This window comes from Merops nubicus, unplaced genomic scaffold (assembly GCF_000691845.1).
Source record: "Merops nubicus isolate BGI_N331 unplaced genomic scaffold, ASM69184v1 scaffold13628, whole genome shotgun sequence".
Taxonomy (NCBI): Eukaryota; Metazoa; Chordata; class Aves; order Coraciiformes; family Meropidae; genus Merops; species Merops nubicus.
The window spans coordinates 34030-55057 of NW_008625186.1; the positions used below are offsets into that span (position 1 = coordinate 34030).

The 21028-nt window shown below is 47.3% G+C and overlaps 1 protein-coding gene across 1 annotated transcript in view; it reads left to right on the forward strand.

The window, feature by feature from the left end:
• Positions 1-325: 325 nt before the first annotated feature.
• Positions 326-21028, forward strand: part of LOC103778033 (chromosome unknown open reading frame, human C9orf171) — a gene marked incomplete at its 5' end in the record, with an annotated part of 23887 nt that continues 3184 nt past the window's right edge. Inside the window, 4 exons of the mRNA XM_008945602.1 lie at positions 326-425; positions 932-1160; positions 13045-13147; positions 14660-14761. Of these exons, the coding sequence (XP_008943850.1) occupies positions 326-425; positions 932-1160; positions 13045-13147; positions 14660-14761 (534 nt within the window). The remainder of the gene's footprint in view (positions 426-931; positions 1161-13044; positions 13148-14659; positions 14762-21028) is intronic.

Below are 21028 nucleotides of genomic sequence, written 5' to 3' on the forward strand. Positions count from 1 at the left end.
TCAGCATCCCAGCCAAAGGAGAGATTAACCAAACTAGGAGACTTTTGAGTCCCTATGTATTGAGTCAGGATCCCTATTTCCAGCAAGTCTAGGTCATTTTATAACTCAGGTACAGGCTTGTCTGAAATTCAACATCCCTCAGGCTTGAGCTCTGATGAAGCCTCATGTCTGTGAGGAATTCTTTTATGCTGTGGGACTTGCTTGTGCAGTGGGATTCAAACCCATGGTACTTGTGGTCACGTTCTGTGACAAATTTTTATTTTCAGGGGTTTCAGCTTATGGGGAAAGGTCTTGATGCTTCTCCTTTAACTTCACTCTTCTGCAGGCAGAACTGGGGAAGCCCCGGAGAAGCTGCTACACCCTGCCAGGCTTTGATTTTTCATATGGGCTGTACATCCACGGAACAGATGGAGGAGTCCCTGAAGGTACAACAACACTGCTGAAACACAGACCTGCAGCAAAGTCCCAACGCCAGCAGGGACTCTCCTCTCCTTCCCAGTGCTCTGTAGTATTTATCATCAAGCTGGAGGTGAAGAACTCCAACATTCACTCACTTTCATGACTATCACCCAAATTGCTTGGTGATTAGTGAGGTTCCCCTGTCAAATTGGAAGCTTTCCTAGGATCACAGAGAGCCCAGGCAGAGAGGGGTATGGTGTCTGCAAAGGGTGATGCATGTGGCCACTTTCATAACCTTGTCAGAGCTCCTACTTCTTGCTCTCAGGGACAGTTCCCCTGTGAAATCAGACTTGCTGAGCAAGCCAGGGCTCAGGGTGAGGAGACATCTACAGTGAAGCTATGGCAAAATGCATGCAAGCCATGCAAAGCCCTTTAGCATGGTGCACAAACCTCAGCCTGCCTTCCCAAATAGGAGTTACCCCAAGTGCCTGAGCCTCTTCTCTTTACCTCTCATGTTTCCTTCTGTCTCCAGCAATAGGCCACTGGAACACCGTACAGCCCATGGCTGCTTTAGGTGAGAAGATGCCCCGAGACTTCATCGCCATGAACCGTGGTGCTGTGAAGGCTGGTTACACCACAGCCCGTGAATTTAATTCCTACTACAAGGCCAAGGACATTCGGTGCAAGGTTGAAGAATACAGTCAACTCAAGAGAGGTCCTCCTAAACTACCTGCAGACATTACTTATGGCATCCCACCACGGTAAGGGGAAACGCTTGGGGCCCTTCTCAGATTGAGAATCTCTCTTCCTACCCTTCACTTCCAGGTCTCCCCCACCTCCCAGCTAACTGAGTCCCCAAAACAGACATGTCCTGAACCTGGACATGCTCCAACTGAATCACAGATAATCAACCACCTAAATCTAATCTGCAGGCCACAACATATCCCTATTCCACCTGTGGCACCAGGGCTTGGAACCCCTGAAAAACTTGTTCAGTGCCAAACCTTTAAAGGAACATGCTGTGCTGCTTTCTCCAGGGGGATTGTGCTACAGGGAGTCTGCAGTGGAGAACATTGGCACCTGTTGGGGTTGAACCCCAAACAACAACTAAGCACCGTGCAGCCAAAGCCAGGAGAGCCCCTTAGACTGATGTGCAGGTCCTGGCACTGCCTGTTCTCCATGGGAGGCTGGAGAGCACAGGGATCCCAAAAAGCCAGTGTGAGTCTGGCACAAACAAGTGCTCAAAGCCCCTGAAATGGGCTCTGAAGCAGCCCTGCTGCTGCTGCTGGAGCACGGAGGGTTTTCTTGCTCTGTGCAAGTCTGGACCAGACATTAGGCTTCATTTTAAGAGCTGGATAATAATCACTACCAGAAAAATAACAGCTACAAATTCTACACAAAAGACGTGATGAACGGCACCGTGTATTTTACATGATAGTAAATGGGCTTTGCATATGCAAATTGAATGGATTTTAAAATGGTATTTAATGACAATTTTCGTTGCAGACATTAACATTAATTGCATCAAAATGAAAATGTAGCATTAGCTTGCTGTTAGCTGCAAATGCCCCAGCTATAAAGCTTTATCTTTATCAGTATCAGCCCTCAGCGATGTGACAGGGCTGCTCTGCAAATTGCAGGCAAAAGGGCTTTTATGTTGCAAAAGTATCCCCCAACGTAGACCAAAATCAACATCAATTTTGCTTTATTTCTTCATAAACGGAGGTTAAATGGCTGCCTGTAAGAAGTCTAGGCACGTTTCAAAAGTTTTAAGGAAAATCTGCAGACCCCACAACAGCAGAAGTAGTGGGAAAGGGCTTTTAAAGTTATTATTGTACAGCTTGCCTGCTCTTTAATAGCTACCTTTTATGCAGACTGATTGTATTTATCCCTTTACTTTAAAAGCACGTTATAGACAAAATCAAATTACTGGGTTACCAAAGAGTTTTTACAGCCATTCCAGTAAAAGTGGGAATTTAACACACTTTTCCATGACTGGCAAGTTAAAGGTCCCAGTTCTGATGAGCACTCCCCAGCCCAAGCCTGGCCCTTGTTCCCACTGGCCAGGTTCAGCAAGACCTGTCCTGCTAAAAATTACTTGGTGGTCAACAGATTTAAGTTGCTTTTTCTGTCAGACTCTAAGCCCTGTACAACTGTGTTCTTAGTGCTGCTAACTGTGAAAGCACTCACAACTAAGACACATGCTTGTCTGGGGACAGAAGAAGGGAAGGGTGGCAGACACTCTTTTTCCATGGCTCCAAGTGCTTGCTTGCCATTAGAAATGTCCACTTGGATAAACATCTCAGGTGCAGTGAAGTTTTTCAACAAGACCAGAGCCTGCATATCATTCTCTAGCCCAAGAAACAGCACAGACAGTGCTGCTGAGAAGGCCAGAGAGCAAAGGTGCCTTCTCATCACACTGGAAGTGGCTGCAGCCACCCTGCCTGATGACAGTGATGCTCTGGGATGACCCCCAGGACACCAGTGCAAACTCTTCCAGTCTGCACCCAGAGCTCTGTTGCAGCATTTCTGCACAGCTGGAATTGCAGCTGGTGCCAGCACACAGCCTCAGGGCTGGGCAGCCTCCCTGGGAGCAGCAGCACAGGGGGTTATAAGGCCCAAACAACTCAGCAGTTGTGTCACAGGAACACGTTTGGGGTCTTACAGCTGTCAGAAGGTAACGTGCAGGGCACTTCTCAAACCCTGGCAACATATCTCCAGCCCCTTCTCAGGCGCTGGACTGTGCTGCTAAAGCCTTCTGTCTCCTAAAGATACCAAGGTCAGGAGCTCTCCCCAGGCTCACGTGTACAAGCTCTCCTGGATCATCCCAAACAGAAACGAAGACAAACGCTGTGGTTGCTATTAGTGCCTTATTAATCACACCCTGGCCTCGCTGCTCCCTCTAGCACAGCAGATCAGTGGTGCCTCTGCTCTCCATTCGTGGTGGACGTGTGCTGCATGGAGCATTTCACAAGGCAGCTTCAGACACCAGCACGAGCTTTCTGAAGCTTTGAGGCCTCCTTCTTTTCCTGGGATATTTACCTTCAAAGGTCACCCATACCCCTCTATTAATTCCCTGTGGGCATCTTCCAGGGGAGAGAAGCAGCTCTGCTTTTTTTGCTGATTCCCCCCCGTTCTCTCCCTCCCTTTTCCCAGAGAAATGTTTGCTAGGAATCATGTGGCCAGCTTTGTTGTGAGAGTCATAAAAAGGACATTTTTCATTTCTCCTTTTTCCTGCTCTCGCTCCCTTCTCTCTCTCAGTCTCAGACAGAGATTTATTCCCTCCCCGATGCCTGTGGCATTCGGAGCTGGGAGGGGTCAGGGGAGGCACTGATGGGACGATAATAGATAATCCAGTGGATCCCCAGGGTCTTGTCCAGCTCCGGAGCCGATCCATCAGCAGGCAGCGCTCGTGCCAAGGTCAGCGGTAACGAGGATGTGGTGGGGTCCCAGCCTCCCCCATGGGACATCCTCCAGTCAGGCTTCCCCAGCTCGTGCTCCGGCTGCTGGCCTCTACAAGAGCTGCCTTATGCAAGCCACAACTCAGGAGAGAGCACGTGTCCACAGGGTGCAGGCACTGGGGTAACAACATGCACGGGCAGCTTCACCTGCCCCTGCCCTCATCACACGTTTCTTTCAAGGCAGATACCCATTGTTGGCAATACCTCCCCCTCCAGGACCTAAAACTATCCCCATCCATGTGCTTTGTGCCTGACACATTACAGAGCTGTAGGATGTGTGCAGAGTAGGGATGTTGTCCTCCTGGACCCCAGTTCTAAGTCTATTCATTTAAAATAACACCACAACAGTGCTTCTAGGAGGTGTATTCAACCCCCACCTCTTTGTTTAACAACCTTGTTTTACAAGAGGGAGGATGCAGGACACTGAGTGGGCTGGGTTTTAATAACACTGGAGATCTAAAGACACAGAGGGTCTCTGAAGACCTCCAGGATTTTCACTGGTGTCAGTAAAGCTTGTCATATCAAGGTGCATTTGGAAACCCCAGCAGATGCCCACACCCACATTTATCCTCCTAACCACCTTTTCTGATTGAATTTCTCTATGCACTGAAATTAGCAGACATTAAATGGTCATTTTTGGAACTAGAAGCACAATGATATGGATGCTTTCTACAGCTAAATTTTAGATTATATCGATTTGCACAAGGTCACACAGAGACTGAAGCCAAAACACACCCGCACACAGTTGGTACCCCAAGGACAAGTTTTCTCCCCAGGAGTTCAGAGTGCATCCTCAGCATGGGCACACTGTCCAGCATTTCCAGGGCTGCTTTTAGAGCAAAGCTTTCTCTTGCCTCTTAGTAGTGCAAGTTCCCTAATTCTGCCCATTGTGTCCCAGAACACATTCCTGGACAGGAGGACTGCACAGACGTGCCATGTTACACCTGTACCTCCTTCAAACCCTGCACGGCCATAACCCTGCCTCCGACATGCTGCCATCCACTTGGCAGTTGGCCTGTAGGTTGGGCTGACCTTGGGTGTGCTGGCAGGATTTCCCTGGCACTCTGTCATCCCCACGTCTCCTGCCGGGTCCCCCCTACTGTCTGCCTTCTCTTCAACCATCCCTTTCCTGAATTTTACATCCCATTTTCCTTCTAACTTCACCTCCTCCTACCAGGCCTCCTCCCATTCTCTAAAACTGGTCTTAATCCTTTGGCAGCTGCTTTCACCATGTTCCTGCAGCCACCTCACCTCTCTAAAACATTTGGTCACCGCAATCTCTCTCCTTCATACTGTCACAATGGGCCAAGGGCATCAGTTATCCAGTCCCTCCTCTTTTGCAATTGTCCTAACGCTCTGTTGACAATTGTCTCACTGGCCTTTAGCAGCTCAGCTGTTACCTTGGCTATCCCTACAGCTTCCTGGCTTAACTGACTGCTCTGTCCTCATCTTTCACCTTCCCAAAAAAGGGATGTTTCAGTGCTCACGCTTGTGGTTTGCAAGCAGCCTTTCCACCCAAAGTGTTTGTGGTGTTTACACACAGCCAGAACAAAGTTTAGAAAGCTGCCCAAAAGGTGCTGAGATATTTCCAGTGTCTCTTTGGCACACAGAGTGCAACAGGAGGTTTATTTTTGAGAGAATTGAAGAACATTTCAGGTCATTAATATATTGCCCTGGGGAAAAAAGAAAAAAAAATAAAAGAGCACTAATCCAGCTATAGACCAGCTGCAAAGATAAGTCAAAGAAACAATACTGAAGAGCAGAGGGTGTTCCTGGAAAGAACCCATCAGGAAAAGCTGGACAGGCAAGAAAGATGACTATTGCAGCAAGCTCACATCTGATCCACAATCACTGGAAGCCAAAGACTTGAGCCCAAAAGATTAGGGCAAAGAAAAGTTTTAAAACAAAATATCTGAGCACTGACAAAAATTGTAAAAACTAACACAGTGACTGAAATCATTGTCAGACTGAAAGCACCAGGAAAATGCAACCAAGCTAGAAAATACAGGACTCCACCAGTTCTCAGCCCAGATAATTGCATATACTATCAGGTTCCACAGCGAAAGGCACTTTGTGCCTCTGCCACCTTCCTCACATTGCTAAGATAAGAATTTCTATTTCAAGAATAATTTCCTTCTACTGGAGATGTTCCAGGCTGGGTATGTGCTCACGTGGCTGCGTGTACATCAGCTGCTGCAGAGCTCCCAGCTGCATCTGCCCAGATCCTGCTGCCTTGTGCCCGGGTGGCTGCAGCAGCTGCTTGGGCTCAGAGACCTGTTACCCCCTTCAAAACCCAGGAAGACATGAAGACACTGGTTCTCATTCAGTGTAGTTATTTACTGCAGTCCTAACAGTTTCTGACTACTTCAGACTCTCAGCTTAAGAGAAGATAAACAGTGAAGTCATGGTTCAGCATAAGGTTCAGGTCCCGCACGTCAGCCACAAAGCTGGGAGAAAAAGATCTAAAGAACAGATTTAGATCCCTTATTACCAATTGCATTACACTGAATAGGAAAGTAATTTACTCTCTCATGCAGACTGGCTGTTGTCTGGGGGTTTATCTCCACTGATTACAGCTGGCTGAAAAACATCTTCCAAAACTTTTACCACCTAAAACTACTTCTCACCACAAGTGGGCTTTTCCCCTTGCAAACTTCTGCTTTTGCAGCCTGTGCAATGAAAACCTGGGTCAAGGAGAAACAGCCACAGAATCCTTTCTGTGAAAGCAAAGCTTTTCAGCCCTCATTGACATATTTTCCTTTCAAACAGAGTCATGTTCCCACCCAGCCAAAGAGCTTCAAGCATGGGATGGGGGTCAAGGGGAAGACCTTGTGCTTTGGTCTGGTTTTGCTCAGCTTGGTGGTTTGTTTTTTTTTTTTCCTCATTTTTTTTACTCAAGATGTTTTGCATTTGCTGATGACTGCAGACTGGGCACTGTTCACTCTCAGCCATGGATTGAGCCCTCCAGACAGAATAGTTTTCCCATAATCACATCCCACTTGAGTTTCTCATAGGGTAACAGCAGATTTCCAGTCAGCAGACAAAGGTGTTGAAGACAAACTTAAATAAACATCAATTAACTCAGCCAAAAGGTATCTCAACCCCAAAACCCAATACTAGTGTGCAAATTCCAGCTTGTGAAGCCAGTTGTTTAATAGGTAATACCTGGCTTGGCATCTTCACTGCACAGCACGTGGTTCCACGTGTGCATTCAGGACTGTTACAAGTATATGTCTCACTCTTGGCCTGGGAGGGAATAGTAAAGCAAATTGGTGCTCTTGTAACCATGTGTACTCCTAAGTACAGCTATGAGCATCTGATAAATCTTTTAAAGTGCATGTTTACAATGGTTTTTATTCTTTTTACTGTTCTACACATATGAGCCCTCTGAGCAAAATAACAGATCCTCTGACACTTAGAAGAAGCCACTGCCTCATTGGCTGCCCACAGTGAAATAATTTATATTGTTATTTCCTCATCCAAATTATAAGGATTGTAAAGAAGGTACAGAAATTCAGAGCAGTCAGTGCTTTGATAGCACAGATCCTGCCGCTGCCACGTGGGTGGAAGACCCACTATTTCAACTGAGAGATTTGCCAGCCCAAAGACTGCAAAAAAAATTGGTCCCCGAGTGTTTTCTACCAATTTTTCCTCTTGTTATTTTCTTCAGTGGTTAATGGAAAGTGAGGACAAGTGGAGATCATTTAAAAATGATCTTTCAGGCCTCTCCATGGGTTTATTGCCAGGACCTATTTAGAGGACCATAAAGCTGTAGCTTCACTGTATAGTTCACAAGTTTCTTAAGAAAATGAAGAGCCTTTGCATTCACACCCTGCTTGTTTTGCCATCTCTCCCTCTCCTTCCAAACACACCCACACCCCTGTGTGCAGGGACTGCCAGAGCTGCTAATTGAATTCACTCCTGTGAAAGCATTAACAAATTGTAAGTGACCTTTTATACGAATTTCAAAGTCAAGAATTCACCACTAACCCCACGTCCCTCCTCTGCCATTCACTGTTATGCAAAACCAACAAACAATTAAAAGAAATAACGAAGAGCCCAGCGGCCCTCTTTCCTAATTAGCTGCAGGAGGCAATGCTTGGGAGTGTGGCTAAGTGCTTCAATTACTCCGGCCCTCCTTGCTGCCCTTGTTAGAAGAGACAGGTCCACTGGCCAAAGGGGAACAATTAAGGCGAGGCAGAGGCAGGCACTTTGCAGGGGGATGCCGGGGCCGTGCCGGCTCTCGCACAAGGGCCAGAGCTGTAATCATACCCCAGATTCATGCTGGGCTACACAGAGACAAATTAATGGTAGATAGATTGCTAGCTCCAGCCCATCAGTAACGAGGGAGGAAGGGAGACCATATAGCAGTACAAGGGAGCTGTAATCAGAGTTTTTCTGTGCTATCAGCCCCCTTTCAGGGCAGAGGGACCTGGGCGTTAATGCCTTACTGCTGCCTGCATTGGTGGTACCCCAAGGCCCTGAGCAGAGTCACTGAGCCCAGATTGTGCTTTATTTGCTGAAGACACTGCACTAGCTGCAGTGAGGAGCCCTGTGCTCCAGAGATGCTGGAGACCAAACTGGTTCCCAATAAGGAACCAGTCTGAGCTGGTAGCAGCTGGTTCAGTTGACCTGGCCATGAGCCAGCAAAAGATCTCAGTATGGACACTACTACTGCTACAGGATCCTTCCTGTCATGAAATACACAACAAAGCAACACAAAGGTGCTGGCCTCTGTGGCTGTCTCCCTGTGCACTGAAGACCCCAAACACAAACCTCAACTGTGACCACATCACCTTAGACAGAAGGACAGCAGCAAGGACTAAACCCCTCTGAAACCTCATTAAAGGTTTCAAGAAAGGATGAAAGTTTCAGGACAGGCAACGATGTGGCAACACAGTGTTAATATCACAATTGTTAAAAAAGAAAATCCAATTGTATGATTTCTCTGTTGCATAAGCCCCCGTGTAGGGCCAGATCTGCCACTAAGGTGCCATTGAAGCCAGAGCAGAGTTTGCAGCCCAGCCCAGACAGCTGGGCAGCCATGGGGGAGGCGATGCCCGTGCAAGTGTCCTCTGCTCCCCAGCTCCCTCCCCTCCCGAGCCATCCTGACCAGCTGCAGGAGCTGTCTGCACAGGCTGGAGAGCTACCCGGGAAATCCAAGGGCTGAAGTTTGTACTAAAATATTTACAAGCCCCTGTGCTTTTGAATTATACAAGAAAGAGGCAATCACAAGGCAAGCTTTTACTCTTTTACTGCACAACTTAGCAATCAAATTGATTGCAACTTTTAAGCTGGTACAAACCCCCTTCCTGAGCAAAGTGCTTTGTATCCACTTTTGCCAAGTACCTTTTTTTTTTTCCAGCTAATATATAAACCTTTGAAAATAAGTTTGATGGGAGACTGACAACCCTGAAACCTCACGAGCAGCATGGCATTGACGGGTACCGCTCCCCGAGCCAGGGATTATAGATAGATTTTAATTTCATTTTAACAAAATAGCTGTCTCCAGTGGAAGAAGCATCAAGAGCTAAATGAGGACCCGTCTTGAGCTGAATCACGTCGAACAGACCTCGGCACTGTCATTGATTTTCTGGGAAGAAAAAAAAACGCCTCTGGCTACTAAACCAAATTAGTAGTCACTGATGACCAATTATTTTGCCCCACTGTGAACGGAGAGGCGTACTAAAATTCCAGTTTGTCAGACCCAAGGCTCCCTTCTCAAACACCTTTCAACAAGCGTGTACCAAAAGTCCCTCAGATGGATCTGACGCCTTCCTGTTTTCGGCAACTTCTCCTTCTCCAAAGTTTTAATGAGCTGCTGCTCCGAGGAGGGCCGGCCAGATAGGGAGCCCTTCCCACCTCGGTGGAGCACTATTTGGCATGGCACAAATCACAGCTGTCAGAATTTATACACACATACACAAAAAAGTGTCAGCCTAATGTTTGCAAATTATAATTACCATTTCTCTTGCATGTCCCTGGTGCCTTCATTTTAGATAAATCCCAGCTCTGAGGTATCAGCTGCAAAGCACTGAAGGTTCATATTGAATAGAATAGATTTAGCTAGTTTGTAGCTCATTTAGGGCCTACACTGTTTTATTTTAATATTGTTAATACTTTATTATACTTTTAAACATTGTTTTCACAGTAAAATAGCCCATTAGGAGGCTGCAGCTTCTTCTCCAGGAGAATTCTGGCAGACTAGCATACCACATTGTATAACCAAGTTAGCAGGAGCTTGTCATTTCAGTTGAAAATAGGTCTGTACCCTGACTCCTGAAAGTAAATTAGAGAGAGAGCCTATTAAAGAGACAGGAACCGTTTCAGGAATAATAGTTTTGAAAGTGTGCACAGATAAATTTTAAAATATTTAGGAAGTGTCAGCATTAGAAGTCGCTCCAACTATTTGACTATAAAAGGAAGCAGCTGATTATTTTTTTCTTTTCACAATTATAAATAATTTGTTACATCCTATCAGAACTTCTTTCCCTTTCCTTTCTGTGGCAGGGTGCTTGTGCCAAAACAAGATCTGAGTCACTCTGAACGAGGTGGATTTTAATCTGCAATAAGCGTTTCCAGCAGAGGCTTCCCCTGCTCTCCCCACAGCATCCAAAGACCACAGCAAAATCCTCCCAATTCAGAGGAGTGACATCTGGGCAGGCTGACAAAACCAAACAGGAAATACAAGCCGTTCATTCCTGTCCTTAAGTAACACTAAGGCAAGGGGACGTTTTCCCAAAGGCCAGCTGCAAATGAGAAATACCATCCCACTGCCAAGCAGAGCTGATATCAGGGCCAAAATTCCCCATCCACTCGGATGAGATCAGTGTTTGACCTACAAAGAAAAAGCCACCTTGCTGAAATTTCTGCAGTAACCTCAGTCAAAGAAGCGTTACCTGCCATCCCCTGCTCTTCCCCAGTTTCTCAGTATTTCTCTCAAAGGAGGCAGGAAAAGGCACATGAAGCCTCACGTCCTACAGCCCCACCAGAGCTTACGTGTGTAACTAAGTCATTCCCACCCATTTCAGAGGCAGTTCATGCGTGTGTTATTCCAGGCATGATTCTATACTTTGCTGGATCAGGACTTAAATGCGATTAATCACACGGCAGGGAAGGATCTCTGAAGAGCATCAGCCCAAATGTGTCCTTTCAAGCATTTACTTACAAGCCAGCTGTGGACTAATCAGTCACCAACTGGCTGGTCCACTGGAGATGGTAAAAGTCACCTCCACAGAGATGGGAAAACACATTCAGCTACCACAAAAATCAATAATCAAACAGTACACACAAAGGCTCAGTGTATTCCTGCATCCCTTCCTGCTACTCCTGCACAAGCAGCAAAGCTCCTGCCTCAGAGAGCAAAGGGACAGGCCAGGGAAATGAGCCTATGTGTGAGGCTCACTGTCTGCTTGAGCCACCAAAACCTACACCAAGCAATGAGACTGGAGACCCACCCAGACAATAAGACTCTTGATCCCAGGTTTGCCACATCATCTATCTCTTGTAAATATTTTGCCCAGCTCTGATCTGTACCAAATGCCAAAACAGAAGGGAAGGAGGGGAGAGGAGAGGGGACAAAGGGTAAACGTTGGTCTTGCCTTTGGCACCCGGTGTCTCCAGATAGTCTGGAGCAGCACAGCTGATTTGTAAGCAAAGCCTTGAAAAGCCCTGCAGCATGTGATCTATGAAAGAGGAGGTCTGCAGAAGGATGTCTCCTCTGATATGAATGCCCCCTCGGGATGTATACTGCTGGATTGCACATCTAGTATCATTAGAAAACACGACCATAGATTAGGCTGTTTTGAAGCATGTGGTGTGCCATAATTAAGTAATAAAAGTCACCACAGGGGTGAAGGAACAAGAAACAGAAGAATTACTATTTGCATACACGCTGCCAGTGCCCTCACGATCATCAAAGATTCTCTAGACTGCTAAATGCTCACTGCTACTGATTTTGGACCCACTCCTGCCAAGCTGTGAAGCACCAGCTCACTCTGTGGTACACAGGCACTTTCTGCAGAAAACCACCTTCTGGTGGAGCTGGTGGCCCAGAAGCAGCCCAGCACTTATCCCAAGTCCCCAGTATCATGCAGCTGGTCCAGACAGGCAGGGAAAGCATCCCTTGTCTTTTGTGGGAGCTGTAGCTGAAGGCACTGCAGGCTACAGGTGGGAGGAGAGCTGGGAGTGATGGCTCCACAGTCATTGGTTGCTGCTGAGATGGGAAAAGTCCCTCCCCAGCAAGGTGTGGTGACAAGGACCAATAAAACCTGAGATGGAGGTCCTCCATCCCCTTCAAGTCTTTGCTTCAGGAGGAAGAGAAACAGCAGGACCTCAGCAATGAGTGATAGCCAGACCTCAAGGCAAGAACCCCGTGGCTGCCACTGCCAGGTCTGCCTCCCACAGTGCCTGATGAAGTTAAAGTATCCTCACTTGCAAGGAATGAGGCTCAACAGTTGCAGGCTGCAGCTCTGCCACAAGCTGGTTTAGTTAATGCCAGCTCAGAGCAACTGAATGGGACACCAGCCAACAAGAAACTGGCTTATTTTTATTATTTTTCTAGAAACATAATCATCTGGTCTCCTCTTGGCCAGGGTACTCCCTGGTACCCTGTTCTGAGAGACAAACACATCTGGCCTGTGCAGCTGAGGCACTAGACCAGGGCTCAGCATTTCAGCTCCAGACATGTGACCATTGAGTCCATTTTCATCCCTAGTCAGGTAGCTCAGGACAGCACTCACTCCTCTCACCCAACCTGGGCACTGCCCCATCCAGTGCTTTCATTACCCACTATCAGGTATCAAGTGGGAAACACTCCTGGAGCCACAGCAGGGCCCAGGAGCAAGCTGCAGTCTGTGGTCCTCCCAACACACCAGGGCTGGAACAGAGCTGGTGATATGGGCCTTATAAAAGGTTGTGCAAAGACAAGTTGTGCTCATTCTGGGGAATGTCCTAGCACAGTCCTGCTACAGGTTATCACAAGTGTGTGCAGGCTGTGGTGTAGCAACTGCAAATGAATGTGGGTCTGAGTCTTTCTTGAGGAAGAGAAAGCTTTCCCCAGTGTGACTGTTTATCCATGTTCTCACCAGTCACACCATCCAGGAGCAAAGATATTAATCACCTATGGGGAGGTAGAGAGAGGTATTAACCTTGGAAATTATATTGTCTTTTCAATATTTTCCAGGCCTTCCACTCCCTTCTTTGATCTCCTCCAACACAAATACAAGGAGCTGTGGATGGAGGAGCAGAGAGCCCTGACAATAGCTCTGCAAAAGGAACAGAAAAAGGTGACAATACTCCAGCAGACATAACCAACCACTGTCCCATCCCACAAGGGCTGGAATTCTCCCAGCCATGGGGAGGATTCTTAGCTGGGAAAACACCCTCACTGTCTACTAGAAGGCTGGTGAAGCCTAACAAAGATGAGCTGCTGTGGGGTGGTGCTGTAGGAGTGAACACCAGATATGCAAAACCCAACATGTATCTGTGAAAGTGCTCTAGAAGCAAGGGAGAAGGTGGGGGTTTCAGCATTTTTGTATCTGAAGATACACACAGGAGCTGAGCAAGTTCTCCAGGGTAGTGGTGCTTTGGCCAAGACCTTTCAAGGGCTTAGAAACCTGTCCCACAGAGACACATTTCTAGCAATCATCAAGCATCTGTCTGCATCAGCATCCCACTAGCTGCAGGTTGCCCATCTGAACTCCTAGTATCAATTAAAATGGGGGCTCTGGTTCCTTTTACACCACCACAATAGTCAAACACCCTACTGTAACAAAGAACTAAGTTTCAAATTATCTTTGGTATTTATATCATCCTCATGCCAGGAGCCCTGCACACTGTCCTTTGGACAGCATCAAGGTTACTGAGGTTACCTGTGAAAGTGGACAAAAGCAATGGAACAGCCAAGAAATGTTAAAGGACCAGCCCCTGCCCTGATCCTGGCATGGCAGGGTGGATTCCAGCACCCACAGCAGTTGTTAGAGTGCCACGCTGTGCTGCTAAACACACCAATATTGTAATAACATTTAAAAGCAGCCAATGACTGTTTTATTAGTTAATGGCTCAAAGAAGAGTCGAGTTAATATGGTAATGACCAATTTCAATGGGCTTACTGCCATCACAAACTATGCTTTATAGCTGAAGTGCAAGAATACAGTGTTCTTAATTAGCAGCTACTTTATGAATACACAGCCTGGGATGCTGGAAAGTGCATCCCTACCTTATCTATTAATGACTGATGTTTTTAATCACTAAGTTCCCTCCATCGAGTTCCCAAAGCCTGCAGCCACCAATTACTGAGTTAAGCAACACAAACCTACATCCTAGACCACGGAGCAGACAGATTTCCCAGGTTCCATGCAGTGGCCAAAACATTCACGAGGTACCTGCACTGGCTTGTGCTGGGACTATCAAGCACTGCAAGCTGCAATTAATCAGGACAGAAACACACACAGAGGACAGCCAGGAAAACCCCCCCACGGTGGGGGTGGTGGAAGTGACTTTCCCAGCCAGTGACCAGCCCTTGCTCCAGCTCAGAGCACAGGGATGCTGCAGACAGCATCATCTCCCTGGGATGCTGGTAAAGCAGACACAGAGCTGGCAGCTGCTCGTGTTTTCATCAGTGTTTCAGGTCTCAGTATCAGCCACACGGACATGAAAAACTACCCAGACCAGGTACTTGTGACCATCACTCCAAAGTGACTTTGAGTGTTGTTCCTCCCAGAGTCATTACATGGCATGACACCAGCCTGAGATCTATAGCTGTGCAGCCTTCTCAGCCTCTTCTTCTTTACCTTCAGCTACAGAAGCTCAAACCGCGTGACACTCGCACCACACTTCTTCGGAAAAACCCACAGCCTGCAGAGGTGGAGTCCTTCTGGCACCTGCCCCACCTGGAGAAGGTATGGAGCACTTGACTGAGCCCAGGGGCACCTTGCCCACATGCCCTGATAACACCCCTAGCACACAATGATGGTAGACATAAGGCTCTTACCTCAAAGCTCCCCTAGACCCACATCCTGACCCTAAAGTGGTCCCACACTGGATACACTCAAACCTCAGCCCCTTTTGGGCTTCAGGGTGGGATATTTTTTGCAGCCATAAGCCCCGAAAGGCAGCAGTTGCCCAAATAAGAGCTTAATGACTTATTTTCTAACCTGTGTACACTTTCATGAACTTCACCAGATGAGAAGCATCTTTTCACATCTCCCTGTTAGTGCTGGGGTGGCCTTTGTCCTCTGCTGGGATCCCCACATTCTGGTAGCCTGCATTTTATCAGCTCCCACCATAACTAATTCAAACCACACCAGATGTTTCAAGAAGCATTTTCACCCCAAGAATTAGAGCTCTCCAGCAAGTGCACACGCTTGATACCTCTCTAAACTACGTGATTGACAATATTCACCCTGAGACTGAGCAAAGGTTCTAGCCAGGTTACAGATGTGTGTGACACCTCCTTTAATTGATCCAAATAAGAGCCGAGGTGAAGATTCCAGGTTCTAGCAATGGGATCTCAATATCTCCCTGAATTCATCTGTGCCTCCTGCTGTGCTCTGGGGTACTTGTTTGAATTCTGTTAGCTTTGTTTGTGGTGTAAATTACAGGGAAACTTCAAGTGAAGAGCTAGGAGGCATTTTAGGAAGGAAGGGAAAAGAGCTGGGCAAGCAGAATGGGAAGGAGACACCAGAAAACCTGAAAGCACTGAAACCCTGCAGGGAGTTTACATGGCCAAAATCCTATGATTTTTTCCTGGCATTGATAGATACCACTGCAAAGAGCCTTTCATCCCCCACCCCAGCCCTTGTTCTGAAGGGATTATTATGGGTTTTGCCACGCTGTTGATTTGTAACCACAGTTTAAACCAACGAAGAAGCCTCGTGCCTTCCTGAAGCTCATTTACTTGTACAAGTTGCAGAGTTTTGACCAAGAACCTTGTTTTGCACCACCTTGATGTATTCCTCTGACGTCCTGTCTGAGCCTGTGCGATTAGCATATGTCAGTAATCATTTACCCGGGCTGCCTGTCAGCACAGAGCTGCTGCTGCGGGTAGTGGCAGGGAGAGAACATGACCGATCGCTGTTAAACAGATTGTGTAAGTCACACGAGGTACTGGGGCAAGCCTCCTCTTTAGAGCTCCTCTCACCCCAGACCTTTCCATCACTAGTCATTTTTCAGCCCGAGTTTTTCTTCCTTTTGTTTCATCCACGAGCGTGGTCGGGTTCCTCTCCCAGCCACAGCTCTCAAACCTCTGAGGCTTTTCTTCCTCTCTCTGCCTTTCTCCTTCCTCTCCTCTTCCATTCCTTCCCTCCCCAGGAGCTGCATCCAAGGGAGGAGGGACAGCTCATTTTTCACAGCCTCTGCAGATTCTCTACTCCTCCTTTCTCATGACATTAACCTGTAAGATTTGCCTTCCCCCAGCTGTAGATCTAACATGCAGAGCCCGTGTTAAAACTTGAATCAGGAAATTTGTTGCTCAGCTGAGTTTCAGTGCATTGCTTCCTCCATGGAAAATTAAGTCCTCTGGAACAGACAGAAATGTTTACCCAGAGAAAAGCAGTAACAACCCAGAGAAAACAGATGGTTCCCAAAGACACTTGGTAGCCTCCAAACTGTGCTTTAACCATCACTGTGAAGTTGGGTTCTACATAGGTGGTGGTGGAATGGTCTTGAAAAACTGTCCAAACCTTTCAACCAAACCCAGGGACTCCAGGAGTCACTGTGTCAGTCCCTCATTTGCCAGGGTGACAACAGAGCAGTGCTCCAAGGAGGTGAGGGAGCTTCAACTGTTTCAGTGCTCATGAAACCTTTTCTCAGGTTCTTCCATGGTGCTGGATAACTACTTTATGGCTTTTTTAAGGTTCAGTGGTCTGAGGAGGACAGCTGTTAGCACTGACCACTGTAGGCAGTTTATCAAAACACCATTCAACCTGTAAGGCCCTTGTCCTGCTGCTCAAAAAACAGCATGAAAAGCAACCACAACAGTATCACTTGACAGAAAGCTTATTAGCAGACTCCCATCTGCATATAGTTCCCTACCAGCCTTCAGTGACCTTGTCCTGCTCTGGCCATTACAGGAGATGCTCATAACCTGGGAAAAACTTCAAACTCTGGGTAAAGATACTCAGAGACTCCATTGCCTTGACCACAGCCCCACTTTGGACTGATTTTCCCTGTGACCTGAGGCTGGTGCAAGGTGCAGGGGTGTGTCATGTCCTCAAGCCACTCACTTCTTGTCCCTCAGTCACCCCAACATCTGGCATGATGCCTTTCAGTCTGGGCCTGGGGAGAGCAATGCAGGGCACCAGCTACTGAGATGGTTGTAACCCAAAGCAGGGGGCAGCAAGAAGATGCTTTTTTTCCTTTAGACCCATAGAAATGAAAAATTTCTCTATTCCAATCCTGACCCTCCACAGAGAGCTGCAGATACTGAGGGTGGATGTCAGGACTGACTCTTAAACAGGACTCTACATTCAGTCAGATTCAATACTAGCTCCTGACACCATGCTGGAACTTGAGAAGAAAGTGGAAGAGAAGAAAACAAAGGAGCTTTGCCCTCCACACTAATTGCCTCTGCTTGCTCCCTGCATCGCCAGGGCTGCGTGACATTACATAGTCATTCAGTCAGCAAAGTATGGACAAATTGACTATATTTTCATTCGGATTTAGGTTTCAGCCCCACTGCTTTAGAATAATGGCCCAGGCTGTTAAGCTAAGCGGGTGATTTCCAGGCTCTCCCACCCTGGGTGGTAGCTCCTGTTCCACATCACTCTGGAAGACCAACCTGGCGTGTGGTCTCCTGGGCCCTCCAGCTCCACCAAACAGGTCACAGGAAGCCAGTCATGTCCTGATGGGCAGTTCATTAGGGAAAGTTGCTGAATTGGAGTGTTTTTCCTTATTTTTTTGACAAGAGCAAACAGAAATTAGCCCCTTGCTTGCCTCAGCAAGGTGCTTCTACTGCCCTCCTCTTCCTCAGCCACCCCCCAAGGCAAACAGCCTCTGTCTTGCTCTGCCTGCAGTGACAATTCCTGGGCTCAGGTTTTACCAACTCAGATAATACCATGCACCAAGATTGTTTCTTTGTAGATGTAGGACTACATTCTCTGAGACTGTACTTCAGGCACCCAGCATGGACATAAATATTCCTGTCCTCCATGTTCATGGGATGTCTCCTGTCCCTGTGTCACCCATCGCTAGCATCATGCTGGCCCAGGCAGAACAGCACCAACCAAATTCTGGAAAGGATGGTGCTGCCAAAACACAGCATCCCCACAGCCTTCCTGTGCCAGCCAGCGTGAGGCTCCACCTGGATATCTGACAGTCACAATCCAAACCAGGAAATCAGCGCTGGCCACTCCGCAATAGATTTCCTGTCAACCCCAAAAGATTCAGGCAGTGACACCTTGTGCAGCAGTGATGTGGACAGACCCCACCCGTGTGGCACTGACACCACCAAGGCTTTTTCCTTTCCTCATTAGAGAATTCCAGCGTTTCTCACACTCTTGAGGTGGCTTTCCAGGGAGAATAGTCTTGTTTACTTGACCAAACAGGGGAAGGAAAGAAAACGCAGGAAGTTTGGCCAAGACTTTTGTCAACATGCTCTGCCTTCCCGAGCAGATGAAACGAGCTGCACTCGATGTGAGATATGAATAAGCGATAAGCAATTGACGAGCAAGTGCTCGGGTACCTTGGCAAAAGACTTAATTTGCAACCTGGCACAAAATCAAAGGCTCTGTCATCGCCTGAGCGGCTCTCCCGCATCCGCCTTCCGTTACCTGGGAAAGCTCTGTCAGGTAAATTTCCACTGAAAGTAATTAGAGGAATCCCCACTGTATAAACTTTTGCTGCAAAATTCTGGGCTCCAGAATTTGATTCTCACCAGGGACCCGATATCTGCTCGCAGCCTGATCCTTCGTCAGAATTAACAGTTGAGGTTTAGCACATACACACAAAAACATTCCACTTTTTTTAATGTCTTACCTGTTTCTGTCTAAAGAGCTGAACTGACAAACACAGCTCATGTAATCTTGCAACTTGTTTCCTCAGAAAAGCCACAGACTCTGCTTAAGTAACCCGGGCTTGATACACACAGCACATGGTGGGCTGGCTTTTCAGATATGCTGTTTATCCTCCCCAGTTTGAGGGCAGCAAAATTTCATGGAGTTGGAGTGTTATAAAACTTGTCTCCTGGGGCCTACATAGTGCTTAAAGAATAAAGCAATGAGTGCAACAGCTTTCTGTCACCATGGTACCAGATCAAACCTCCCTTCAGCTAAGATTTTGCCTAACCAAAAAAAAAAAAGCATCACCTGATTTGGACTGTTTGATGGCTCAAGTAGCATGACTTGGTGGGTCCCAGCCTAGCAGTGACAATCCAAAACAGCATCACTGGCCTTCATTGATGACCTGCCTACAACAGACAATGCAACACCCTCCTACAGGGTTCAGGATGGGCAGTAGAGACCCAGCTACCCCAAGCATGATCCCTGCACGTCTCCAGTGGGACCACGGCAGAGATGTTGCCTCCCACAGTGCGACCATCATGTGATTCAACACAGGCTGTAGGCCCCAGTCACCATCATCACATTTCTGTGCAGATTCTGCAGGTTTTCTTGTTTTGCCTGACAGCTAAAGCTTCCAGTATTGCAATTGTTCAAATCACAACAAAGCATTTCCAGGGTCTAGCCTTTTCCATTATCCCTTTGCATGTGCCCTGGACATTCAACTTCCCCACCATATCCTAATGCTTTCCTTTGCCATGCTCAGTCCTTCCTCGTGTCTCTCTCAGACACATTAACCCATTATTCCTCTGCAATTTTCATTACTCTCCAACATCTGATGTTGGACAAGAAAACACCACCCCTCCCTGTGCAGCCTTACAGCCTGGACTGTCTCCAGAGCTGGCTCCACCTACATCCAAGCCCCAGTGTTCAAAGGCAGCACAAGCAACTGTTGGCAACAAATGTCCATTGCTGTTATGAAGATATTCACCCATGAAGGACAGATCTGGGGTGCCTGCAGCCTCACAGCTTGCAGCAGAGTCAAACAATGCATGCTGTGTTGGGTTACAGATGAACATCTACCATTGCTTTCAGCACTACCTACTATTTCATACACAAACTCACAGAAGTTATTTTTTAAATGGACTTGCAGTTTCATTCATGGACTTATTCTGCCTTCTGCAGAGATGTTGTTTACTAGCAGACAACTTGAAATAAAATTCTTGCCTGACATGGAAAAAGTCAGGATTCAAATCTCAGAAACACTTGAAGTCAATATGAAAGCTGCCAGCTCTGGTCTGACTCCAGGACATCTGCTAAGGGGGACACAGCTTACACAGGTCACAGCTCCAGTGCATTAATTCTCCTTTACTCACACTACTACCCAGACCAAGTGACCAGTGAACTCCAGCAAATATCTTCGGCCATTATTTTCAGGAAGGAAAAACAAAACACCTCCATGAGGCATTAAATACAGCAGCCAAAAATTGCTGAGCGCTTCTTGAAACCTTCCTGGGTTTGAAGCAAATAAAGAACATTTAGCCCAGATCCCCCTGTCCTGCATTTCCCTGTGTTCTTAGAAACAGGGAGGAGAGAAAAATCAACGCCCTTCATTAAACCAGTTAAGTGCACAACTGCCAGGAAAAGCCACAGTATTTGTAACCCTAATCATCCAACGCACACCTCGGAGCGCAGCTCATCCTGGCCAGGGTAACGTCTGTTTTAAAAGTACCTGCCTCCCTCCAACTTGTCATGGCATTTGTTGACAACCCTATTGAAAGCCGCTCTCGGTGCGGCTGTGAAGGATCTTTCAGCACCTCTTTCTCTTTCCTAGACAGTTTTTGAAAGGGAGGGGAAGGGAAAAAAAAAAAAAGCCATCAATACAGGGGGAAAAAGGCATCAGCAGCCAACATCGGCTGATGAAGCGCCTCACCTGGGCCCCCAGCACACCGCCTCCAATTAAATCAAAATGGTTTGTTTTTAATGGTCTTTTACACTGACAAGTGGGCTATCATTCCAGGCCTAGAGAGCTGTCAGGGAGCCGAGGCAAATCCTCCGTTGATAATGCCCAATGCTTCCAATTAGGAGGCGAGGCCGCTCCTGGCGCACTAACGATTCCCCAGCCTCCCCCAGGCCCCTTCGGCGCTGGCTGCTTCGTCTTCCCTCTTCCTC